This window comes from Ipomoea triloba, chromosome 10, assembly GCF_003576645.1.
Source record: "Ipomoea triloba cultivar NCNSP0323 chromosome 10, ASM357664v1".
Classification (NCBI taxonomy): Eukaryota; Viridiplantae; Streptophyta; class Magnoliopsida; order Solanales; family Convolvulaceae; genus Ipomoea; species Ipomoea triloba.
This window is the reverse complement of record NC_044925.1, coordinates 13,847,573-13,875,270: the sequence shown is the minus strand read 5'-3', so window position 1 is coordinate 13,875,270 and position 27,698 is coordinate 13,847,573. Positions and strand designations below refer to the sequence as shown.

Sequence of the window (27,698 nt, the reverse complement as noted above, 5' to 3'; positions counted from 1 at the left end):
AGGGTGTATGTATGGTGGTGGGTGATGGTTATGTATGTAAGATGGATAAGAAGTTGGGTGCGGTAAGTAGTGATATGGAAATGGATAAGGGTTTTGAGGTGGATAGTGATATGTTGGTGGAATGTAAGTATGGGTGGAATGGGGATAATATAGATATGGTTGGGGTGGAATATAGTTCGAAGGATTTCCCTCATGGTGTGGGTAACCATAGGGACACATGTGAGCTCTCATTGGCAAGCTTTCAAATGAAATTTAACAAGAATTTCCTGCACAAAGCTTAGCCAACAACAAATATGTGCAACTATAAGTAGTTGCAAGTGAGCACAAGATATTCAAGATAGTAAAGCTCACTTTTCAAAGCAAATATCAAAAATAAGAAAATAAAACAAACAAAAAGAAAGCAATTACAGAACTCTTAAAAATCAACTTCCAAAAATGTCAACACTATTCAAAACCATTTGCCATCCCCAGCAACGGCGCCATTTTGATGTTGTGAATTTAGTGGGAGTGTGAATGTGAAGGTGGTAAAACGAAGAGTCAAGACCCCAATCCCCAGCCGAAGATCATATACTCTTGGAGAGATCGGGGCCCTCGATCCAACAAGATCATACAAAACATACACACAAATTCAACATTCCCCAAAGAAATCAAACTCATTCATCAAATTAGATCATGACCACCAATCATCCATTCAATCTAGCCCCTATCCTAGGGATTAGCCTCTCATAGGCTTTAACAACATCAAAGCATCAAAATAGAAACGCATATCTACAAGATCAATATAAAAAGCAAACAACTTTAAGGAAAAAGGAAAAGCAAGAAAAATCCAAAGAGAAAACAAGTCTTGATAAAAGAGTTTACCCAAGAGATCTTCAAAGCTATGGAGATCTAAGTTCTCTTCTCCAAGGAGCTCCTCCTCCTCTCCTAATCCTATCTAAACCTAACCTAAAATGTAGAATAGAAAATGTGACAAAAGACTCCCTAAACCTAGCTGAAATGTCCCTTAAATACTAAAACATCGCGTAGAATTCTGGTGCCGTCCCACGTCTGGCACACGCGTGTGGACTGGCGTGGACAGTTACTGGAATAATTCCATGCCAGCTCACACGCGTGGTGAGGCTCATGGGCGTGGTTCTTCATTTTCGTTTCCTTTTGTTGTTTCCGGTTTGGTCTTCGTGTGTTCCCATGTGGATTGATTCTTCCTTTCAATGGTTTATGCTCTCTTTCGGTTGATTTCAGCCTTCATTCCTATGGAAATTCTTCAAAACACTCCACACAGAACTCATTTGCAATTTGTTAGTAAAATAGCATACAAACACGTAATTGCACTCTCTAAGACTTATTTTTAGCAAGAAATCAACTTAATAACTTATAGATAAATAGGTACTTTTGGCGTCTATCAACAATATATGGATCTCTTCGTCTCACTACGAATAACCCGAATCCACTTTGACCCGACCCAAATCGGTTATGGACCCCACTTTAAATTGTACCACAAAATGGCAACTTAAATGCCATTTTAGTGCTATTTTTCCAACAATCCCCCACATGAATGAAATTTGATTTTCAAGGGAATTTTGAAATCGGAAACAACTGTAATGTAACCCAAACTACTGAAGATCCATTAAGAGTACCAGTTGGGCCAATCACAATGTCTAAGTCCAAACAATTAAGACAACTCTTCATTGGTTATGTTCAAAGATGGTGGAAATCCAATTCAAGCCCAATTGTAAAAGATGTAGAAGAACTCAAGGCTTTTTATAATTGTTTAAGTGCTGATTTTGGGGATTAAGTTAGGCCCAAATCAGCCCTATTATTTTTGGTATCTTTACTTGCTTTCTAGATTAGGTTTAGGATTCTTTTTCCCATTATATTTAGGATTATAATGATGTCCCTATACCTATAAATAGGGAACAATCATATCAGTCTAAGACACGCTTTCATTCAATAAAATTCTTAAGTTTTTCTTTACACTTGTGTAAGAAACCTTATAGCTAATTGTGGACTCAATTAGTGGCTAGTCGTGGACTCAACTAGCAAATTGATTCGTGGACTCGAATCAATCTTTCTTTCTTCAACCTTAGATTTAGGTTCGTGGACTCGTTCTTGAATCGAAGGAAACTAGATCCGACTCTAGTTGATTGAAGATTGCATCATCGAGGTACTTGAAGCTACAATGGGATTCTTCTAAGTCTTTGAGGATTCGAGACTAAGGGTTTCTTGTAAGGTCTAAGGTATTTCGATCCATCTCTATCCTTACTTTGGGAGCTTTCTTAGGACAATACTCCATCTTTATTTGAACCTTGGACTAGGTTCATATCAATTTGGTATTCAGAGCCTAGGTTTATCTCATAATCATTACAAATTTGGTTCCCTAGGTTTCCTATGTTTTGTCAAAAAAAAAAAGAAAAAAAAAACACATCATTCCTATCTCACTTTTCTTGTCTTATATATATCACAAAACCCAAAAAAAAAAATCTTGCATTCTTGATTGTGTTATTGAATCTTGACATTCGTTCTTGAGTTTCTTGAAAAACTATCTCAAAATAGTTTTTCAATTTTTCCACAACCAATATCAATGAAATCCCACACATCCCAAAATTGTTTGAAGAACTTGTGTTGATCCTCTTGGTCCGAATTTTTTTTTTTTGTGAAATTTTAATTACTTATTTGGAGGATAGTATTAAAAAAATCAAAAAAAAATCAAAAAAAAATCAAAAAAAAATCAAGAAAGTTAAAAAAACAAACAAACAAACAAACAAACAAAAGAGAAAGAATAAGGTTGGGGAAAGAATCTGGTTGGTAGGAGAATCTTGGAGGGAAAAGGAAGGGGAAAAGTATAAGGTCGGAAGGAGTTCTTGATTCCTATTTGGTTGTGGTACACTTGAACCCTGTTACATTCTATTTGTGTCTACCTTCTGATATTGGTCTTGCATACCTTTCTGCCATACTCCTTTCTTTACTCTCATTTTTCTTTCAAATCTTGCTTAGTTTCTTTGCTTGTATTGTCCTTTTTCTTTGCTTCTTGCTCTCAATTTTATTACCTACCTCTCGATACACCCTTACTCTCAAAGGCTTGTGAAGTTTTCCAAGGTACGCTTCTTGAACTTTGAGGTTGAATCCATATCAACTTGAGTTTAGGACTAGAAATTTTCCTTTTTGGAAAAAGGCTTGTGAGAGTATCTGCCACCCTGAGCGATACACGAGTGGAGTGTGTGTTTGTAAGAGTGTGTAGCGTACCTCCTGAGCCATATAATCCACCTTTTACCCATGAGTTGAGAATAGTGAGGGAGCGAGCCAACTTTTTGGTTTCACTAACATGACTACTCACACATCTTCTTGTTTTTAGATTTTTTTTCCCTTACAGATGGCTGAACAAGTTCCAAACCCACCCCTAACATTAGAACAAAAAATAGATGCTCTAACCTTCACCATGGACGGGTTACTCACACGAATAACTAATTTGGAACAACGCTCACAGCAAGTGCAACGACCACACACTGATGAGCGACAATTGCCACCAATAGGGAGAGTGGATCCTAGATGTCAAAGGATTCAACAACCTAATGAGGAGTTAGGAACATTAAACTTGAAATTCCTGACTTCTCTGGTGAGAAAGGACCTACTGAGTATATAGAATGGGAGAATGTTGTTGAAACACTTTTTGATTTAAAGCACTATTCTGATCTCACAAAAATTAGACTAGTTGCTACATCCTTTAAGGGGTATGCAGTATCTTGGTGGCAAAAAAGAAATAGAGAGAGAGTTGCTGATCTTATTCCCTATGAATCTTGGGTTCAAGTAAGGGACGATATGCGCCTAACCTTTCGCCCTAAATCTTTTTTCTATGATCTTGAAAGAAAATTGCAGGGAATTGTGCAAGGATCCATGTCAGTTGATGAGTACCACCGAACTATCAATATTTTACTTGAACAAGGGGGCATACATGAGGAAGAGGCAAGAACTGTTGCTCGCTTCTTACATGGATTGAACAAAGACATCCGGTGGGGAATGAGTACTTAGAGATATGACACCCTTGATGATGCCTTGTATGCTGCACGTGAATCTGAAGCAAAAATCAAAGAGATGAAGATTTACAATCCCAACAATGGTACATCAAGATGGAACAACACTCGTTCTACCCCTCAAAGGCGTGATGAGCGTCCTCTCCCAAGAGATGATTCGCGAGACAAAGGTAAAGAAACGGTAAATGAGGCAATGAGACCTCAACGTGATAGAGAATTGATTTGTTATAGATGTAACGGAAGAGGTCACTTGGCTCGTGATTGCCCTAACAAGAGGATAGTTAATATAACCAAACAATTTGAAAAATTTGCTTCTTGCCTTGAATATGAGTCTGAGGATGAAGTTTGTGACAATTTTGAAACCCCCAATGAACATGTTGAGGAGGAACCATCCTTACCTCTAGATTTTGATTCTGAATATGCTGATAGTGAGTATGTTCATACTCTTGTTGTTAAGAAGGTCTTGAGTGTTCACCCCTTAAAAGAAGATGAGTCCCAAAGAGAAAATATCTTTTATGCTAAAGGGTCAATTAGAGGGAATGCTTGTACTGTGATAATAGATTCTGGAAGTTGCACAAATGTGGCTAGTGTAGCTATGGTTAAATTTCTTCAATTACCTTTGCTTGATCACCCGAATCCTTATCGTTTGCAATGGTTAACCGATGTAGGAGAAGTTAGAGTAACCAAACAGGCTCTTATTCCTTTATCTATTAACATTTACTCGGATGAAATTTTGTGTGATATTGTCCCAATGCAGGCTGCTCATGTGTTGTTAGGTCGACCGTGGCAATTTGATAGAAAAATCAACTTTGATGGAATGACGAACACTTATATGTTTCACATGGATGGAGCTAGATATGTCTTATCTCCTTTGGCTCCTAAACAGGTGGAAGAAATACTATCGAAATCAAGGAAGGTGTCAAGAGAGGCGAAATCAGTTCCATCTTCCCCCTGTCAAAAATCGAAGCCCCCACCTCCTCCAATCTCCCTTTCCACGTCATTTTCATCTCCAAAACCAGCAAAGGAAACACCACATCAACCCTCTCTTTTTGCAACAAAAAATGAGATTAAGAAGGCAATAAGAAGGGGAGATACGTTTCACTTACTTTTCATTCATAAGCTTACCTCTGATTTTGATTCTTCTCTTTTGTTACACTCTGAATCATGTATTCGTAATGCCTCTATTGATGAATTGCTTGCTGATTTTTCAGATTTATTCCCTAAAGAGATGCCAAAAGGATTGCCACCACTTAGAGGTATTGAGCATCAAATCGACTTTGTATTGCCACCACTTAGAGGTATTGAGCATCAAATCGACTTTGTCCCCCCACCACTTAGAGGTATTGAGCATCAAATCGACTTTGTCCCCGGATCTACTTTGCCAAACCGACCTCAAATCGACTTTGTCCCCGGATCTACTTTGCCAAACCGACCAGCTTACAAAACCATCCCCGGATCTACTTTGCCAAACCGACCAGCTTACAAAACCAGTCCCATAAAAGCAAGGGAGATCCAGAAACAGGTTGAAGAGCTTCTTGAGATGGGCCATATTCGAGAAAGCTTGAGTCCGTGTGCCGTTCCAGTTCTCATTGTCCCAAAAAAGACGGTACATGGAGAATGTGTGTTGATTGTCGTGCAATTAACAATATAACTATTAAGTATAGATTTCCCATTCCTCGACTTGATGATATGCTTGATGAACATAGATTTCCCATTCCTCGACTTGATGATATGCTTGATGAACTGCATGGAGCTAAGTACTTTAGCAAAGTGGATTTGAAACGAGGATATCATCAAATCAGGATGAAAGAAGGTGATGAGTGGAAAACTGCCTTCAAAACAAAGCATGGTTTATATGATGAGTGGAAAACTGCCTTCAAAACAAAGCATGGTTTATATCAGTGGTTAGTCATGCCTTTTGGCTTAACTAACGCCCCTAGCACATTCATGAGACTTATGAACCATGTTTTGAGGAAATTTATTGGTAATTTTGTTGGTGTTTACTTTGATGATATTCTGATTTATAGCAAGTCACAAGAAAAACACTTGAAACACCTTCGATTAGTCTTTCTTGAACTTAGGGCTGCACAGTTGTATGCCAATCTTGAGAAGTGTTCTTTTATGTCTGAGAGTGTTGAGTTTTTAGGATTTCATGTCAGTATAGAAGGTGTGACCATGGATTCAAAAAAGGTTGAAGCTATCACAAGTTGGCCAACGCCAACTAATGTATCTAACTTACGTAGTTTTCTTGGGCTAGCAGGTTTTTACAGAAAGTTTGCTCGTGATTTCAGCTCCATAGCAGCCCCTATGCATGAGTTGATTAAGAAAGACACCATCTTCAAATGGGGGCCTAAATAAGAACAAGCTTTTGCTACATTGAAACAGAAACTCACCACCGCTCCAGTTCTAGTTTTGCCTTGTTTTGATAAAACTTTTGAACTAGAATGTGATGCTTCTGGCATTGGAATCGGTGCTGTACTGATGCAGGATAAACGCCCCATTGCCTATTTTAGTGAGAAGTTGGGTGGCACAACACTAAACTATCCCACCTATGATAAAGAACTTTATGCCATTATAAGAGCCTTGGAAACATGGCAACATTATTTATGGTTTAAAGACTTTATTTTACACACTGATCATGAGGCCTTAAAACATTTGAAAGGCCAGGGTAAGTTGAATAAGATACATGCTAAATGGCTCGAGTTCATTAAAGCTTTTCCTTATAAAATTGCCTACAAGAAAGGTACGGAAAACAAAGTGGCTGATGCTTTATCTAGGAGATATACTTTACTTGCTACTTTACATGCTAAGTTTCTTGGTTTTGATTTCATTAAGTCTCTCTATGCTAGTGATACAGTGTTTTGAGAGATCTACACCTCTTGTGTACGATCTCCTTTTGGAAAGTTTTACTTATCAAATGGGTTTTTGTTTAAGGAAAATAGAGTGTGCATTCCTAATTGTTCCTTGCGTGTGAGTTTGATCTCTGAATCACATGGAGGTGGTCTTATGGGACACTTTGGTATCTCTAAAACTTATGATGCATTGCATGAACACTTCTATTGGCCTAGATTGAAAAAAGATGTTGAGACTTTTGTCAATAATTGTACTACATGTCACCATGCTAAGTCTAAATCACTTCCCCAGGGGCTTTACACACCACTCTCTGTTCTTAGTGGCCCATGGCTTGACATTTCAATGGATTTTGTTCTAGGGTTACCTATGAGTTCTAAGAGAAAAGATTCCATTTTTGTTGTAGTTGATCGTTTTAGTAAGATGGCCAGATTTATTGCTTGCACTAAAACTGATGATGCAACTCATATTGCTAATCTTTTCTTTGCTGAGATTGTCAAACTGCATGGCATCCCTAAGACTATTGTTTCTGATAGAGATACTAAATTTCTTAGCCACTTTTGGCGTGTTCTATGGGCTAAAATTGGGACTAAGTTGCTATTTTCTACTACTTGTCATCCTCCAACGGATGGACAAACAGAAGTCGTTAATAGAACCTTATCCCAAGTTGAGTTTGCCTCACGTTGAGTTTGCTTATAATCATGCAATACATTCAACCACTAACATGTCTCCTTTTGAAGTTGTGTATGGTTTCAATCCATTATCTCCTATAGACTTACTTGCTTTACCTTACAATCTGCAGGATAGCTTAGATGGGGAACAACATGCCAAGAAGATCAAGGAGATGCACGTTAAAGTCAAAGAACAAATACAAAGAAGGAACGAACAAATAGCTGCTCGAGTGAACAAGACAAGGAAAAAGATCACGTTTGAGCCTGGTGATTGGGTGTGGATTCACTTGCACAAAGATCGTTTTCTGCACGAAAGAAAGTCTAAGTTGAACCAACATGGAGATGGCCCGTTTCAAGTTATATCACGGATTGGAGACAACGCTTATAAGGTTGATCTTAGAGGAGAATACAATGTCTCTTCTACTTTCAATGTTTCAGACTTGTCCCCATATGATTGCACAGATTCGAGGACGAATCGTTTTCAAGAAGGGGAGGATAATGTAGATTCGAGGACGAATCGTTTTCAAGAAGGGGAGGATAATGTAACCCAAACTACTGAAGATCCATTAAGAGTACCAGTTGGGCCAATCACAAGGTCTAAAGATCCATTAAGAGTACCAGTTGGGCCAATCACAAGGTCTAAAGATCCATTAAGAGTACCAGTTGGGCCAATCACAAGGTCTAACTCCAAACAATTAAGACAACTCTTCATTGGTTATGTTCAAAGATGGTGGAAATCCAATTCAAGCCCAATTGTAAAAGATGTAGAAGAACTCAAGGCTTTTTATAATTGTTTAAGTGCTGATTTTGGGGATTAAGTTAGGCCCAAATCAGCCCTATTATTTTTGGTATCTTTACTTGCTTTCTAGATTAGGTTTAGGATTCTTTTTCCCATTATATTTAGGATTATAATGATGTCCCTATACCTATAAATAGGGAACAATCATATCAGTCTAAGACACGCTTTCATTCAATAAAATTCTTAAGTTTTTCTTTACACTTGTGTAAGAAACCTTATAGCTAATTGTGGACTCAATTAGTGGCTAGTCGTGGACTCAACTAGCAAATTGATTCGTGGACTCGAATCAATCTTTCTTTCTTCAACCTTAGATTTAGGTTCGTGGACTCGTTCTTGAATCGAAGGAAACTAGATCCGACTCTAGTTGATTGAAGATTGCATCATCGAGGTACTTGAAGCTACAATGGGATTCTTCTAAGTCTTTGAGGATTCGAGACTAAGGGTTTCTTGTAAGGTCTAAGGTATTTCGATCCATCTCTATCATTACTTTGGGAGCTTTCTTAGGATAATACTCCATCTTTATTTGAACCTTGGACTAGATTCATATCAAACTGCGTTCAACAGTTGATTTCTGCATAGTAGAGGTAGGTGTAACCCTTTGAACCTTGCCTCGTGAGATCTATATACTCTACTGGTTGTACGATAGACTGCGATGTCTTTGAACCGACTGTCGTTTGTGTAGACATTGATAAATCTCACACAGGACTCGGGTATGATGCATATTTTGGGAATTGAAGTTACTCAATCCAAATGTGATGAAGCATGGGTATTTATAGGCATGAATTTGATTCCGTTGGAGGGAAACCAAAATTCAAAACCTATGTCCAGTGTGTAATATCCGCTGGGTAATAGTTGACCCATGTGAATGTTAGTACTTTCTAGCCGTTTGTCTACTTTAGTGTAGAGACAATTTGTCTTTTGTCATACACAAAATGACATGACATTTAATGCTCCTTGGGATTGCTTCCTAGAATCCGTTTGACATTAATCATTCACAACATCAAGGCTATGGACAAGACAATATATCAGAGAATGTCCTTAGAGTCTTTAGACTTTGGGTACTTGTGAGAATGATTGACTTTATCATTCTCTCATCATCTACTCGAATAACTCAACTTGATTATTCGGTCTTCTTCAAGAGATCGGCCCTTCAAGTATTCGGCCTTGGTAAGTCTCTGGCCTTCAAGTCTTCAAGTTTTCGTCCTTGAGTACTTCTAAGTCTTCGGCTGGGTTACTTCTGGTTCTGTCGTGAACTCGTTGTAACGAGTCCTAATAAGTATTTGGCTCTTCAAATTACAAGACAAGGAAAAAGTTTGGGGGGTCTCCTCTGGTATTTGGTATCATTAAAATCAATGGCTCGGGGTTCCTAACAGGATTAAATGATGATTGAGAGCTAATAATATTGATAAATGGCTAATGATGATGATGATTAATGTCTAATGATTGGGTTAATAGTGATTTAATAGTAATCATGTAATAATGAAGAGTAATGTTAATAAATGGTGATTAAAGGATTGTGATAGTATGATGTTGAATTATTGGATTTAATGATGGGTAGATGATGATGATGGTGATATAATTATTTAATTATGAGATTATTATGAATATTATTAATGATAAATATTGTGGTGGTGATTAGTCACTAATAATGATGATTTAGTAGTGTTAGTGATGATTGGAAGTGGTTATGGCCAATCATAATTAGATGGTGGTTAATGAGTAAGATGGTGATTGTGATCTAATAATTATAGATTAATAATGGTTGTTGGCCTAATGATGACGGTTATGGACTATGAATAGAACTAATGACTTAAATAAAAGTTATTAAAGTTAGTAATGATTTTTTGATAGTTATGTGTTATTATTGGAGGTATGAGAATTATTATTGATGGTGGAGAAAAGTGTTAGAATTATTGTTATTAAAAGATGAAGATTAAAAGATTAGACTAATGAAGTATTGATGGATTAAGATAATGGTTATGAGAGTACTATAATGGAATGGGGTAGCATAGATATCAATATTAATATTAATAGTTAATGAATAAAGATTGGTTAGTTCGCAGGTTCCCAATTGAAGTGGCTTACTTAGGAGTAGAGCCTAAGAACATGTGTTTGACTTTTGGAGCTTAGCTTGAGGTAAGTCTCTATGTCTGTCAAAACTACTTTACCCTATCAAATATTTTATTTATCTGTTTGAGTCCTTAAATTGTTTTGAAATGGTATTTGGGTTTGAAGATGTGATAAATAGCAAAATGTGCATATTTTGGTATTGATAGGTGATTTAAAAATCTATGAATATGGATAAGGGATCCTGTGAAATTAGTCCCTTAGGTGAGAAATAGGATGAAATATAGACCATTGGATTTAATGTTGATGCATGATCTCAACCATTGGATTTAAAATTTACGCATTAAATGATATGTAGTAAGATTAGCGTTCTTGAGCAAAATCGTCCGTAGCCTTTCCACAAACCTTTCCTGCTTCTCTGTTTGCTTTGTTTCCTCTTGAGCCAGCTAATCTCTGACGAAGAAGACGAAGCGAAGAAGATGGATGATAGCTTGAACTCTACAACTGAACAACGTGCACTGTTAGTTGAGAAAATGTGCACTACTAGGCACAAAAATTTGCACTATACGGTTGAAAATTATGCACTGCCAAGTATTTATGAAAAAATAGTGTGATTTGTGCATTTTTATTTGATTAACCATAAGAATGCGCACTATATGGCACAAACTTTTGCTCTGTATGGCACAAAAATATGCACTACAGAGCATAAAACTAACCTAAAAGATGGATGATAGCCTGAACTCTATAACTGAACAACGTGCACTGTTAGTTGAGAAAAATGTGCACTACTAGGCACAAATATTTGCACTATACGATTGAAAATTATGCACTGCAAGTATTTATGAAAAAATAGTGTGTTTTGTGCAATTTTATTTGATTAACCATAAGAATGTGCACTGGTAGGCACAAAATTTTGCTCTGTATACAGAGCATAAAACTAACCTTCTAGATGGTTAATAGCATGAACTCTGACAGAAAATGTGCACTGTTAGGTATAAAAATGTGCACTACTAGGCACAAAATTGTGCACTACTATGTGCACTACACGAGTGAAAATTATGCACTACAAGTAACTATGAAAAATAATATGAGTAATTACGATAGCACCCTTAATGATGCGCATGTTTTAAAATCTAGAAGGCAATTTCATACGTTGGATTGAATAAGATCTATGGCTATAATTTCATCTTATTTCTCACCTAAGGAACATAATGTACATGAGCCCCTTCCTATATATATATATATATATATATATGGGAGTGTATGATTATAGGAGGGACTAACTTGTGGAGTGCTCGGTAGAGTGGATTATCGTAGCACTAGGGCTTAGTTGATCTATAAGACCCTTCGTCCCTTTCACCTTATGTATATGAGAGTATATGAATATGTGAAATCTTGTGAGTAATAGCTACGATATTCCTCCATATTTATATCGTATATGTATTGGAAATGATCCTTGTATACTTATATTGACTTATATATCTATTTGTACTGTGGGAGTGATTATTTGAGAAGTTGTACATTGAAATGATATTGAGATATATTGAGAAAGACTATTTTATGAATCCTTCGTACTTATTATTTTGAAAGTGAGCGGTGATGATTACCAAACTATTATATTGTTTTAAACTTATGAAGTATTATACTTAAGAGATATATTACGAATATGAACTTATTGGTATTTTGAGTAGAGTGGGTGTTATCCTTAAATACTTAAATTATGTTGAGAAAACTATTTTGAGAAAGTATCTATAGTACTCATTTTTTAAGTAAGCTAAATATTTTGAAAGCTCTTATCTTTGATTGAAAATCCCTTTTTAAAATGCTCTCTTAAGCCTTTGGCTATCTATTTTCTAAACGGTGGATTATTTAAGTATCAAAACCTATTTACGAAGTATATCTATTTTCAAAACTATATATGTATTTATTTTACAGGACGGAGTAGAGCTTACTTAGCATCTTATGCTAATCCTAGTTGTTTGTATTTTCCAAATCTTGTTATATCAGGACTTGGTGTAAGCAACTCGTTCTGAGAGCGCAGCGTAGAGCTAGTTACCCTTGAAGTGGATTCATGGTATAATGGTTTTTTGTAGAATCCAAATTTTTGTATTATAGTTGAATTGTATTATCGATAGTGAATTGTTGTAATTTGGTTTAGATAGAAATACATTGTAGCCTATGCGTTTGGGCTTAATTCGTTGCCCAAGCGTGGCATAACATCCTCGTGGTTATAGTTTGATTTAGCTTCCGCATTCATTTTCAATATGGTTAGTAAGAAAGAATTATATATTTATGGTTTATTCTTGTATTAGAATTTGGGGGTGTTACAGAAAGATTGATTGGGGTTACCCCGGGTTATGTCGGTCTCTAGGGAGGTCAAATTGGAAGGAATACATAGCATTTTCCTCATTCGCCATTGTCACGGACCAATCAAAAAATAAAAGAATGAATGTTGTAGTATCAAAAAATGTAAGGAATGAGGTTTGAAATCAATTAAAGAAAGCTAGGAAATGAATTGCTGGTGAGCATGATGCATCATAGTGTGTCTATGGTTTAGGAGAATTGCATTGAAAGTTTGGTTATTCTCGGGAGGCTTTGCCAACACCGTTCACCTATAGGTCTACTAGGCTCTCCCTAGATTTGGAGCGCTTTTAGGCAACCAAAGAGCTAAGGGGCATTTTCACAAACACCTAGCCTACACCACCTCTCTTACTCACACCTTTTAGGTCTAGAAATAGGAAATCAATGTTGATTGGAGCTACATCAATACTAGCAATATCTTGCCTAGATTTCATGCCTTAGAACATTCAATGAGATGGTCACCCTCAAAGAAACTATACAAATCACCAACAATTGACAAGAATAATTCATCCAATCATGCAATCTCAAAATTGGAATTGAAGAACTACACTAGCATCATGTCTCACTTCGCAATTCGAATCCTATAAAAGAAGTTACATACTCATGCATTGGAATTGAAATCAAAATTGACCTAATTGCACAAATTGAAGAAGCAATTGAAATCAAATTGAAAAGCAAATCAAAGTAGAAATTAGGAATTACCTAAGCACTTGCAATTAAAATCCAAAACAAATGTCTTCAAAGTTGATCTTCCTCTTACAAGATTGAACTAGAGTAAAGTGTTCTTCTACAAAAATCCTCTCTTTACAATCTAAGAATGTGTTCTAAGAATGATCTAACTTGTGTCTCTAATTGCCAACTACCAACCTATAAAAACATCTCAGCTAAGCCTTTAAATAGCTTCCTCTAATGCACTTAACATCATTTTGCACCCAGGATTAATTCCACGAGTGTGGATCGCTCGTGGACTTTTCACTTAAAGTTCCTCTTCTTTGCTTCCCACGTCGTGGACTTGGACGTGGAAGTTTCTGAAAATAAACCACGAACCAATCCACGACGTGGACTTGAACGTGGACTCCTCAATTGTGCTTTATCCTTGGTTGTTTCCTTGCCAAGCTCGTATGCTTCTTCCTTGAGTACAAAAACCTACAAAACCATCTAAAGTGTACCAAATGGTAAAGCTTTGAAAAGATTAGCACATTAGAGCACAAAGCACCATAAATTAACCACAAAAGGATACCAAATAACACAAATTCACCCCTTAATTAGACCCTTAACCTAGGTATCTTTGGCACCTATCAAAGTTTTCACACTTTACTTTGCTTTCCCTCAAGCAAATCTCAATCAAACCATAATCATCTAAATGCCAAAGATATCTAGGATAACTTAATCAAATCAATTGATCATGCAATAACAAGGGTGCAAGAAAACTGGAGAGGGTGAAATTCACTAGTGGGAATGATGTACACAACTTAACCAACCCATCCAACCAAACGCCAAAGCCCATAAGCATAAAAGATAAGTGTGAGTAGGGGCATGTATCGCTCACCGCCAATGGCTTGGGTGGTCTCTCTTTCTTCTCACTTCCTAGGGTAACGTCATCGGGCACCCAACTTCACATGGAGCTCTATGCTTGTTTGAAGATCGGTGCAATGGGTACTCGAACCCTAGCAAAGTTGCTCATATCCTCTATATTTTCTCACCTTTTATGATAACAACATTGGACAACCGACCTTACGTAGATCTCTACGCTTTTTCAAGGATAGTGCAATGGTTGCCCAAATCCTAGCAAAGTGGCTCACCTCACTTTTACCTCTAGGAGTGGCCATACTTAGCCTTTTTCAAAACTTTCACCAAATCAACCCCTCTTGCCTTTTACAAGGGATACGGGATTCCTCTCAATGCTCTCTATACGCTCACCTTTTGCCTCATGCCCTACCAAGATTAGTTCAATTCTCGGGCTTCGCATACCATTATCCTTCTCAAGTTAAGGTGTGCACACTCTCACTTCGAGAGATTCTTGATTAAGGTCCTAACAAAATAAGAGGTGAACAACATGCAAACACACAAGAATTTGAACCTTTTCGGTTCCAAGCATTTCAATTTGGTGCAAAAGGAAAAACTTCCAAAGGATATTCCAAGAATAAAAACCTTATTGGCACATGATCAAAACTCTTCCTAGATAGCATAAACAATGACACACTCTCCAAAATTAAATACACACAATAAAACAAGACCAATCAATCAATTAAGCAATTAAGCACAATGTGCGTCCTTTCCACACTTTAAACCAAACATCATCTTCAATGTTGCCTTGAGGACAAGTGGAATAAAGGAGCACAGGTCTATTCAAATCAAGCACAACCCTTTTCCACACTTTAGAAGTGTTTTCGGGGTTCGGGGTTTCAAAATATTACCCTTTTGTGAATTAACAAATGGAGTGCTCATCATACGTGCAATGTGTCATATAAAAGCTCTCTTTTTCCTTTTCCGCACTTTAGAATTGAAAACGAAGCATTCAAAAGTAAAAAAGGGATAAGAGGTTTACAACCAAGTGAAGTATCCCTTTCTTTCCACACTTTAGCTTTTTAGCCATCCTTGCCTCCGCCATCAAAGCTACAAGAAACATGTTAGCATATGAACAAAAGAACAAAGTGCAATGGAGTAGAAAACTACTCCTTTATTCTTTCTTTTTTTTCTTTTTTTTTTTATAATGCTTGGGGTGCCTCCCAAGAACACCACGTTTAACGTCTTTAGCCCGACTCAAATGCAAAATTAAAACAACATCAACCTAAATAAACATCAAACATATTATAGTCTAAAACGTGCAAAAAAAAAACTTCAACTAAAGATCAACAATTAAATGTCTAAGAATTAAACTTGCAAGAAATGTAAATTGTCTAGAAAACAAACACCATACGAAACTAGAAAGCGAGTAAATGCAATGAAAAGTAAAGAAATTAAAGGCGGAACCCTATGCAAAGGGAACCTAATGTTTGAGATGGGACAAATGGAACAACAATTCAAAACACAAATTTTCTTTTTCTTCCTTCTTTCTATCAATGATCTCCGCCTTGGGATGGAGGGTGGAAATGGTACATGAATTGAGCTTGAAGCTCATCAATTACTAGGCCTTGCCTTTCCACGGCCTCCCTTTATCTAGCAATCTCTTCCCCGTGTTGTGTAAGTGTGTCTCCATGGGTGCGAAGGAGTGCCATTTGCTCTTGATGAAGGTGATATTGGAAAGTTCTCATGCTCTCCCAACCATTGACATTCGGCATCCCTTGCGGCACGGTTTTGCCTCCTTTTTCCTCTTCATTCTCATCCTCCCAAGGTACATCATCACCCCCTCTCTTGAGCTTAACTTGATCCAAATCCTCCAAAGTAATAGGCTCCATTATAGCAATCACCTTCTCGGTCCTCAATTTTCCTTCAAGCCCCAAGCCACGAAACAATTCGGTCACTAAGGGTCTGATGAAAACACTTTACACATTGGTTTTTCTTTGAGAAGCTAGCCACTTCCTAACTTGCATGCCCATGTTGTTGGATTTGTTGTTCTCCATACTCCACAAGTGAAAGAGATCCGCGCAGTAGGCTTTGTTCAAATATGTTGTCCTTCTGGAGAAATTGATTGCCAAAGCAAGCCTTACCGCCTTGTGGTGGTTACTTTTGATGTTCACGACATGCAAGTTGCTTGAGTTGTACTCGGAATTGCCCAAAAGTTCCTTCCAATAGTCTCTTGCCTCTTGCTCTGCATAGAAATTGGGTCGGTAATTGCGAAAGGCGGGACTCTCCATCTCCTCTTGGGTGTAGATACCCAAGGTCTTGGGCAATCCATTCAAAGAGAAATTGTACTTCTTGTTAAACAATATGAACGAAAGATTGATGGCTTGTTATCATCGGGTTCCTTCTTGATTTCCAAGGTGGCTAGGAATTCGTACGTGACCGGGGAATAGGTGTGTCCCCTCCAACCAAAGATTGTGCGCCATTGAGGATGCATGACCATGTCCTCAACCGCCCTCCTACAATCGAACTCCTCCAAGACGGGGTAGTCAAAGTACTTGCCCCAAATCAACTTCAATGTCTTCAAGTGATCCACATGTGCCAATTGTTCGGGGATCAATCTTCTTAGCTCTCTAGTCCCCAATATCGAATCATCCACCAGTGCTTGAATGTTGGCTCCCACCGGGCATGACTTGAGTTTGCATCGTCAAATTTTCATTTTCTTTGCCACTTCTTTTGATCTCCCCATGGTTCCTACAAAGTCTCAAGACAAGAATTTTCTCCATGAAATACAATGATTAACAATCAAAACACTCTTTTCTCTCTTTTTTTTCTTTTTTCTTTTCGAATTTCTCTCTATTTTTTCTTCTTTTTTTTTTCAAAAATTTAGCATGATTTCCCCTCAAATTTCCTCAATCCACACTGACAAAGTCATTAGCATTCAACATATGATCAACCATTCAATTAAGAATCAAGAATATGCAATTTCAATTCATGGTCAACAATTCAAAAAGTCAACTTCATCTTCTTCTCCAATTCAAGACTAGGCTTGAAGAGCGTGAGTGGAATTTTATCAAGAACGTGTGTGTAACATCAAATTCCTTCCACAAATAAGCATAAAAACATGTTTTCAACCAATTTCCATCATCAATTTCAATCAATTTGCATGCTTATCATCAAACCCATATGCAAGATTTCTCAATTTCAAAACTAAGGTTCTTCAAGCATTGCAATCATCACAAGATATTCAAATTAATCACATGAATTCAACAAAACATTGTTCTAAGGTGCAAAACTAACCATTATTCACAAGTTTCAACCATCAATTTGTATAGATAATGTAGAATCAATATCAAGAATTTGGAGAGAAAAAGCTTCATAAACATGGCTAAGGAAGAATTGAGATTGAAGCGTTTACCTTTTGAAGTTGTTTCTTTGGAAGATTAGGGCTTGATTTTTGCTCAAAGATTGAAGAAAAACTAAGCAAGGGAGCAATACCTTCGTGGAGATTGAATGTTGTTCGTGTTTATGGAGAGAATGCGAAGGAAGAGGTGTTTAAATAGGCCAGAATCACGAACCGTTGTTTTGATGCAATTCCACGAGCAAGTCCACGACGTGGACTAGCTCGTGGAAGTTTTTGTTTTCGTCCACGTTTTCTTCAGCTCATAGATTTCTGGCGTGGTTTTTTCTGGAAATTATCCACAAATTTTCCATGATCATGGACATTAACGTAGGAGTTTCTAGAAAATTTCCACGAGCTAGTCCACGACGTGGACTGGCTCGTGGAGATGAAACAGAAACTACCTAGTTTTTTCCTCTATTTTCTTCTCCACTTTTAACCAATTTTTACACAAATTTTTTAAAAATATCTCTACACAACACCTGCAAATTAGTTCCAAAAGGTTCCAAGAAAAAAAAACTAATAAAAACACACTAAAAAAACAAGAACAAATATACACAAGATAGCCTTGGGTGTCTCCCAAGAAGCACCATGTTTAATGTTCTTGGCTAGACTCAACTTTCTTTCCATCAACCATTCAAATCAACCTTTGGGCGAAAACATTTAGGGATCCAAGTGTTTTTCCACATCAATCTATCCATTTCCCACTTTGGTTTAGTCTTGGTTTTCACCTTGACCATTTCTTTAGAAGTGCAAACCCCCTCTTTCACAAAAGTAGGCATTTCAACATTGGCTCTATTCCCATTGAACCAAAGAGTTATCTCACCCGTGCCAACATCAATGATGGCACGGCAAGTTGCCACAAATGACCTCCCAAGTATCAACGGGGCATTTAAATCCTTTTCACCCATGTCACATACCACAAAATCTACCGGCACAATGAATTCTCCAACCTTCACCAACACATCCTCCGTAATGCCCTTAGGATACCGAATGGTCCCTTCGGCAAGACGGAGAGTGAGTCAGGTTGGACTCAAGTAAGGCAATTTCAAATTATCAAAAACACATGTTGGCATAAGATTGATTAAAGCTCCGAGATCTGCCAAAGCGTTGTTAAATTCCATGTCCCTGATGGCACATGGAACAACAAACGCTTCGGGGTCACCCTTTTTCTATAGGGCACCCCTTAGAGATTAGAGTCGAAATCTCTTTGCTTACATAAGCGAACTCCTCCACATCATCATCAAGATTTAACATTTTGATCAATTGGGCATCACAATGAAATTTTTGCAAGAAAGTATTAAATGTACCTTTCTTCGCCCATATGTCCTTCTTCTCCGAGGGTTTTGCTTGGTGCTTTGGAAGCACCTTTTCCTTCTTTTTAACTTTAAGATCACAATAGGTGATCTCCCCCCTTTCTTTGCTTGGAAGACCACAAGAGGTGGTTATCTCTGTTAAATCACAAGGTTGATCACAATTGTTGGCAAAAAGAAATTCCAATTCAAGTCAGAAAAGGAGTTCACCAAGATTAGAAATCAAATCCCAAACAAACTAGGAATAAGACCAATACTGTTTTGGTTCTGATTAGTTGGCTATTTAAAGTACCTCTCATCTAAATGGTTCTGATTAGTTGGCTATTTAAAGTACCTCTCATCTAAACATCCCTTACGGATTCCCTAGTTAATGTACCTCTCATCTAAACATCCCTTACGGATTCCCTAGTTAATCTTGTGAGGTATTAGAGTGTTTGAGAGAATTCTAAATTTAATCTTGTGAGGTATTAGAGTGTTTGAGAGAATTCTAAATTCCCCTAGAAAGTAGTACAGAGTGTTTGAGAGAATTCTAAATTCCCCTAGAAAGTAGTACAGGTGTTTAGGTTACAATAGATTAGATAGGAGAAGATCAATCTATTGTGTAACTTCTGATCCCAAAACTATGTACTTTGAATATTAAGGTTTTAGTGGATTTAGGCAAATTCTCAAATTGAGAAGTGCCTCGCAGACTAGGGTTTTTCCCAAACTGCGTTATCAGTCTCTTGTGTTACAGCTGTTGCTTTAACATCCCTGTGTGCTGTGCATTACATTTTTCAATTGGTATCAGAGCCAAACTGCTTAAGTTATTAGTAGGATCCTAATGGAGTTCCCCAGGGAAGGACTATCAAACAACAGACCACTAGCCCTAAGTGGTACAAACTACTCTTATTGGAAACCTAGAATGAAAATCTACATATTAGCCCAAGGAGAAAGAGTATGGAGGGCTGTTGAAAACGAATGGAAACATCCCCTTGATGACAAGAACAAAGCAAAAGGTCGTGCTGATTGGAGCGAAGAAGAGCTCAAGTAGTTCGACTGTAACTCAAAAGCTATGAATGCCATCTACGGAGCCGTAAGTGAAGAAACATTCAAACTGATCGCTGCCACAAATGTAGCAAAAACAGCATGGGATATATTGTGTGATCATCATGAAGGAAACTCGACAGTCAAACAATCAAAACTACAAATGGTCCAAACTCAGTTGAAAATATAAAGATGGAGGAAGAAAAAGATATCACACAATTTAATGGAAGAATACTAGAAATTGCTGGGGAAGCCTATAACTTAGGAGAACCCATTCCTGAAAACAGGTTAGTAAAAAAGGTGTTGCGATCATTACCAGAAAGATTTATGATGAAAGTAACAGCTATTCAAGAAAGCAAAGATCTCAATACCTGCAAGTTAAGTGATCTAATGGGAAACCTTAAAACATATGAGCTTGAAATGCTGCAAAACAAAAAGCCTAATGGCAAAGGAATAGCCCTTCAATCAAAACAAGACACCAACTCAGATGAAGATACTGAAAAAATGGAAGAATCCATTGCTTTGTTGACAAAGAACTTCAACAGAGTTCTCAAGAAATTTAACAAATTCAGAAATAAGAACAAGAGTTTCTCAAATAATCAAGGGAGTCCATCATTTGCACAAAACCAATCCGTCAATCCCAAGAAGAAAGGGAATCCAAACCTAGATGGAATACAGTGCTATGAATGCAAGGGATATGGACATATTCAGTCAGAATGTCCAAATTACCTAAGGAGGAAGAACAAAACATATGTAACAATCTTGAGTGATGACTCAGATAGTGAAGAAGAAAACAACACAAATTTTGTGGCCTTTTTCACAAATCATGAAGGCGATGATGAATCAAAGGAGGACATGCAAGATCTATTAAACTCCTATACACAACTGCACTCCAAGTGGGAAGAAATCATCAAAGTAAACTTAAATCTCATGCAAGAAAATCACTTCCTTAAAAGTGAAAAGGAAAAGGAAATACTTCTTCACAAAGAAACCCAAGAAAAGTTAATGAAATCACTAAAAGAGGAAGACAAGTTGCTACAGGAAATAAGAAGACTAACTGAAAATACAGTACAACTAGACTTAGCAACAAGGAAAGATTCTGCAGTCAAAAACAAAGAAGTGTTACAACATCACTTTCAACACCGTAGAAGAATCAGATGTTACTACTGTCACAGATTGGGACACATCAAGGCACACTGCTACAAAAGACAAAATGATCTCCATAACAGATTCTGGGCAAAGCAAGAACAAAAACCAGCCCAAAGAGTCTGGGTCAGAAAAAATCAAACACCAGTCACAGCTTATACATCAAAAATCAGCAAAGAAACAAGTGTTTGGTACTTTGACAGTGGGTGTTCAAGACACATGACCGGGAACCCAAACAATCTAGAGGACATCCATTACAAAAGTGAAGGACATGTAACCTTTGGAGATGGAGAAAGGGGGCAAATCATTGCTAGCGGAACACTAAATGTCCATGGTCTACCCAGATTCCCAAGAGTCTTCTTGGTACAAGGCTTAAAAGCAAACCTTATCATTATAAGTCAGTTGTGTGAAGATGAACTAAGGGTAGAATTCTCAAAAGAAAATTGCAAAGTGTACAACCAAGTACATGAATGTGTCATGATGGGAAAAAGGTTCTCGGATAAATGCTACACATGGGATAGCCAATTAACCTGCAACCAAGTCACTATCAATCAAATACTCCTGTGGCATCAACGTATGGGGCATATAAATTTTCATGATATGAAAAAGGGACTAAAAAGGGGAGCATACCGAGGTGTTCCAAAACTGGACATTGATGAAAATAGAAAATGTGATGCGTGTCTTGAAAACAAAATGACAAGAAGTAGCCACAAAAGAACACTAGGAATTCATACTTCAAGGATTATGGAACTTCTCCACATGGACCTCTTTGGACCCACTCAAACAGAAAGCATAGGAGGAAAACGGTATGTTCATGTAACTGTTGATGATTTCTCACGATATACATGGGTAAACTTCCTCAAAGACAAATCGGAAACATTCAACGCCTTCAAAATCCTCATCAACAAAATACAAAATGAAAATGATCAAAAGGTGGGAAAAATAATCCGGTTAAGAAGTGATCATGGAAGAGAATTTGAAAACTCACAGTTCAAAACATATTGTGACGAGAATGGAATCCATCACGAATTCTCGGCTCCCAAAACACCGCAACAGAATGGGGTAGTTGAACGAAAAAATCGGACCATACAAGAAATGGCAAGGGTCCTACTAAATCACAAAAGAATATCACCAAAGTTTTGGACAGAGGCTGTAAACACCACATGTTACTTGATAAATCGAGTATACATACGAAAAGAAATAAACATGACACCCTACCAAATTTAGAAAGGTAGGACACCAAATCTAAAACACACACATGTGTTTGGTAGCAACTGCTACATACTAAGAGACAGAGAATCCTTAGGAAAATTCGACATCAAAGGTGACCAAGGAATCTTCCTAGGATACTCATCAAGCAGCCAGCCTTTCGTGTGTTTAATCTCAGGACAAACAGTTTGATGGAATCCATAAATGTAACCATCAGTGATGAATATTCAGAAGAAAACACTGATAATAATGAATACTCAGAAGTTGTTGAAACAACAGTTCCACCATCAATGAATAACCCTACAAAAAAAACAGAAACAGAGACCAAATCAAAAGATGAGAATGAAGAAACTAAAAAACAACCTCTCATACCAAAATCAAAAACTCAGAAAAATCACCCCCTCGAAAATATCATTGGAGATCTAGAAGATGGAATAAGGACTAGAGGGAAAAAGAGAGACTACCTCAAGATGTTTGAAGGAGATCTTTGCTACACATCAAAATTTGAACCAAAGAACACCGATGAGGCATTGCTAGATGAATTTTGGATAGAAGCCATGCAGGAAGAATTACAACAGTTTAAAAGAAATGAGGTATGGGAATTAGTCACCAAACCACAAGATGTCAACATCATCGGGACAAAATAGGTCTATAAAAACAAAACAGATGAACAAGGAAACATAGTAAGGAACAAAGCTAGACTAGTGGCCCAAGGCTACACACAAGTCGAAGGAACTGACTTTGAGGAAACTTTTGCACCAGTTGCTAGAATTGAGTCCATACGGCTTCTAATAGCCGTAGCATGCANAAGAAAATTGCAAAGTGTACAACCAAGTACATGAATGTGTCATGATGGGAAAAAGGTTCTCGGATAAATGCTACACATGGGATAGCCAATTAACCTGCAACCAAGTCACTATCAATCAAATACTCCTGTGGCATCAACGTATGGGGCATATAAATTTTCATGATATGAAAAAGGGACTAAAAAGGGGAGCATACCGAGGTGTTCCAAAACTGGACATTGATGAAAATAGAAAATGTGATGCGTGTCTTGAAAACAAAATGACAAGAAGTAGCCACAAAAGAACACTAGGAATTCATACTTCAAGGATTATGGAACTTCTCCACATGGACCTCTTTGGACCCACTCAAACAGAAAGCATAGGAGGAAAACGGTATGTTCATGTAACTGTTGATGATTTCTCACGATATACATGGGTAAACTTCCTCAAAGACAAATCGGAAACATTCAACGCCTTCAAAATCCTCATCAACAAAATACAAAATGAAAATGATCAAAAGGTGGGAAAAATAATCCGGTTAAGAAGTGATCATGGAAGAGAATTTGAAAACTCACAGTTCAAAACATATTGTGACGAGAATGGAATCCATCACGAATTCTCGGCTCCCAAAACACCGCAACAGAATGGGGTAGTTGAACGAAAAAATCGGACCATACAAGAAATGGCAAGGGTCCTACTAAATCACAAAAGAATATCACCAAAGTTTTGGACAGAGGCTGTAAACACCACATGTTACTTGATAAATCGAGTATACATACGAAAAGAAATAAACATGACACCCTACCAAATTTAGAAAGGTAGGACACCAAATCTAAAACACACACATGTGTTTGGTAGCAACTGCTACATACTAAGAGACAGAGAATCCTTAGGAAAATTCGACATCAAAGGTGACCAAGGAATCTTCCTAGGATACTCATCAAGCAGCCAGCCTTTCGTGTGTTTAATCTCAGGACAAACAGTTTGATGGAATCCATAAATGTAACCATCAGTGATGAATATTCAGAAGAAAACACTGATAATAATGAATACTCAGAAGTTGTTGAAACAACAGTTCCACCATCAATGAATAACCCTACAAAAAAAACAGAAACAGAGACCAAATCAAAAGATGAGAATGAAGAAACTAAAAAACAACCTCTCATACCAAAATCAAAAACTCAGAAAAATCACCCCCTCGAAAATATCATTGGAGATCTAGAAGATGGAATAAGGACTAGAGGGAAAAAGAGAGACTACCTCAAGATGTTTGAAGGAGATCTTTGCTACACATCAAAATTTGAACCAAAGAACACCGATGAGGCATTGCTAGATGAATTTTGGATAGAAGCCATGCAGGAAGAATTACAACAGTTTAAAAGAAATGAGGTATGGGAATTAGTCACCAAACCACAAGATGTCAACATCATCGGGACAAAATAGGTCTATAAAAACAAAACAGATGAACAAGGAAACATAGTAAGGAACAAAGCTAGACTAGTGGCCCAAGGCTACACACAAGTCGAAGGAACTGACTTTGAGGAAACTTTTGCACCAGTTGCTAGAATTGAGTCCATACGGCTTCTAATAGTTGCACCAGTTGCTAGAATTGAGTCCATACGGCTTCTAATAGCCGTAGCATGCATCCTAAAAATGAAACTACGGCTTCTAATAGCCGTAGCATGCATCCTAAAAATGAAACTGTATCTTCTAATAGCCGTAGCATGCATCCTAAAAATGAAACTGTATTAGATGGATGTAAAAACTGCATTTCTGAATGGGTACCTAAAAGAAGAAATCTATGTAGCCCAACCAAAAGGTTTTGAAGATCCATATCATCCTGAACATGTCTACAAACTCAAGAAGGCACTATATGGTTTAAAGCAAGCTCCACGAGCTTGGTATGAGCGATTAACCCAATTCTTGCTGAATAAAGGTTACCAAAGGGGAAGTGTAGAAAAAACACTATTTGTAAATACTCATAAGAAAGATATCATGATTGCACAAATCTATGTTGACGACATAGTTTTTGGGTCAACACAAAACAGCTACAAGAATCAATTCATTGCAGATATGGAAGGAGAATTTGAGATGAGCATGGTTGGTGAACTAAGCTACTTTCTAGGGCTACAGGTTAAGCAATTAGAAAATGGAATCTTTGTCTCACAAAGTAAATATGCAAGAAATCTTGTCAAAAGATTCGGGTTGAATGAAAGCAAAGTTGTTAGAACACCTGTTCCAACAACAGAGAGGATCTCCAAAGATCCAGAAGGAAAAAAGGTGGAACACACTTTGTATCGAAGCATGATAGGGGGCCTACTCTATTTAACAGCCAGCAAACCAGATTTAAGTTTTGGAGTAGGGATATGTGCCAGATATCAAGCCAATCCCATGGAAACACATCTAAAAGCTGTAAAAAGAGTCATCAAATATGTAAAAGGGACCATTGATCTAGGTATATGGTATTCTTTTGACACAAACCAACACCTATCTGCTTACTGCGATGTAGACTGGGCAGGAAATATGGATGATAGAAAAAGCACATCAGGAGGATGCTTTCTACTAGGAACAAATTTGGTGTCTTGGTTAAGTAAGAAACAGAGCTCAATATCCCTATCAACAACAGAGGCTGAATATATCTGTAACCCTTCACTCATTCCAGTAAGTCTAGAGTTCGGAAAAAGAAAAAAAAACGGGAGTTTAAAATTTATTTTATTCTAAGACATTGGCATGCACGAGTTATGATTTATAGATATTTCAAAATAATTTTTACTAGTTAGAATAGTTGTTGATAAGCTGCGATCGTACGTAACGGTCACGAACCGTAAAATTTTTAGGAGTATGTGTTCTGTCCCGATTGTTCTAGGAAGTGGGTTATTAGGCACCATACCATTAACCTTGAATTTCCTATTTAATTAAATTAGCCCGTAGCAGTGAAAATTTATTTTGATCGTAGCATCGCTGTATTTCGCAATGTACCGAACATTACCCGATTTTAGAAATTAAGGTTAGAATGGAGTCCGGGATAATTTTAGTTTCGAATTTACCCCTACCTAAATTATTTCCTACCAAAACTATATCTGTTTTAACCCTTAACAGTCCAATTAAAGATATTTTCTTTGAGTTACCATAGGGTTTTGACACTTGGCAACTTCCTACACCACATACTTGTTTTAAAATAATTTAATTGTGCTATAAATGGAGACTTGATCTCCAAGCCTCCTCATTTTGCTCTTTTGGCCAAAATTAGAGAGAGGAGAGGGAGAAAAAAAAATTCTTCATCTTCATCCTTAAGCTCAAGAACCTCCATAGCTAGCATTCTTCATCAAGATCACAAATATTCGGTAAATTTCTATTTTTGTTCGGTTAAAAGCTTTGTTTTCTTCCCTAGAACCTAACTATAGGTTAAAATCTCTTAAAAATTATTGTTATGGTGGTATGTCTTGCTTAGGAATTTTTGGTGAAAGATTAAAGGTTCAAAAGCTATTCTTGTCAAAAGAGCTTCACCCAACAGGTAAGAAATCCCTTAAGTTGGTTTGTCACTTAAGATTTGATGATTGATAGTTGAAATAGGAATTTATGAACTTTGTGTTAAGAATATATGGATATATGTAAGTTTTAGTAGAATATATGAGTATAAAACTAGGTGGGTAATATATGTTTTATATATATATATATATATATATATATATATATATTCTTGGTTCAAGTGATTCATTTACGTGTGTAAAATATTGCAAGTAAAATAAAAAGGAAATGTTTGTGTATATATACATACACACGTGAGAAGCATATATATGTATATGTATCATAATGGATGAATGTGCATATGAATATATATATGTGTATGTAGGTATGAGGAAGAGGTTATGTTGTATGTACTTGCTAACTATGAGTAATATGTATGGATGATACGTACACGTGCATAAAGTGTGTTGTGTTACTAGTATTGTATATGATGAAGTGGTGAGATGTGCAAATGATTTTTGGGAACTATGCTTGAAAAGCGTTTGGGCAAATAAAAATGTTTATGAAACTTACGTCGAATAGCGTATGCTATTTTGGTAAATAGGTTGTCAAAAACCTTATTTTTGGTGTGAGGAAAATTCATTATTAGTAAGTGGGTACCTTACTTGAAAGATGAGAAATGATATTTGGAAAGCCTGCGGGCACTGTAAGTATTTTGAAAAATCCATTTTAAACAAAATCACCATCTTGGGCTAATGAGGTAGCCAATTTCAAGAAAGGAAAATGTTTTCCAAAACCTTAGTTTCTAAGTAAGTTGAGGAGGACCTTGATTAGCCTACGGGATGAAGCGAGCTTAAATGCCATTTCCCAATGGTTGTTTACATCGTATGATCAGTTCATACTAAAAGGGGCGAAGTCTATTCGTCGAGTACTGTATAACTCATAGGATGAGGAATTCCTATGGGGGTGTGCACACTTAAGGTATAGTTACTCCAAAAGTCCAGGTAGGTGTCATTTTAACGGACCTGGCTAGGCCAGCTAGGAATCATTTTAACGAACCTTACGTCCAGGGGATCAG

At 37.1% G+C, this 27,698-nt stretch overlaps 1 protein-coding gene across 1 annotated transcript; it reads left to right on the top strand.

The window, feature by feature from the left end:
• The first annotated feature begins 3,367 nt into the window (after positions 1-3,367).
• On the top strand, positions 3,368-7,562 carry LOC116033168. Its single transcript, XM_031275927.1, has 7 exons — positions 3,368-3,610; positions 3,871-3,957; positions 4,024-5,594; positions 5,690-5,929; positions 6,053-6,251; positions 6,411-6,881; positions 6,960-7,562. Exons 1-7 carry the CDS (start codon positions 3,368-3,370, stop codon positions 7,560-7,562), a joined length of 3,414 nt encoding a protein of 1,137 aa, XP_031131787.1.
• The last annotated feature ends 20,136 nt before the right edge of the window (positions 7,563-27,698 follow it).

Excerpts from the sequence above, each read along its gene's own strand:
- LOC116033168 (XM_031275927.1), top strand. The coding sequence starts at position 3,368 with ATGGCTGAACAAGTTCCAAACCCACCCCTAACATTAGAACAAAAAATA. Across the intron at positions 3,611-3,870 it reads TGAAATTCCTGACTTCTCTG|GGAATTGTGCAAGGATCCAT; the intron begins GTGAGAAAGGAC and ends AGAAAATTGCAG. Across the intron at positions 5,930-6,052 it reads AAGCATGGTTTATATCAGTG|CAAGTCACAAGAAAAACACT; the intron begins GTTAGTCATGCC and ends TCTGATTTATAG.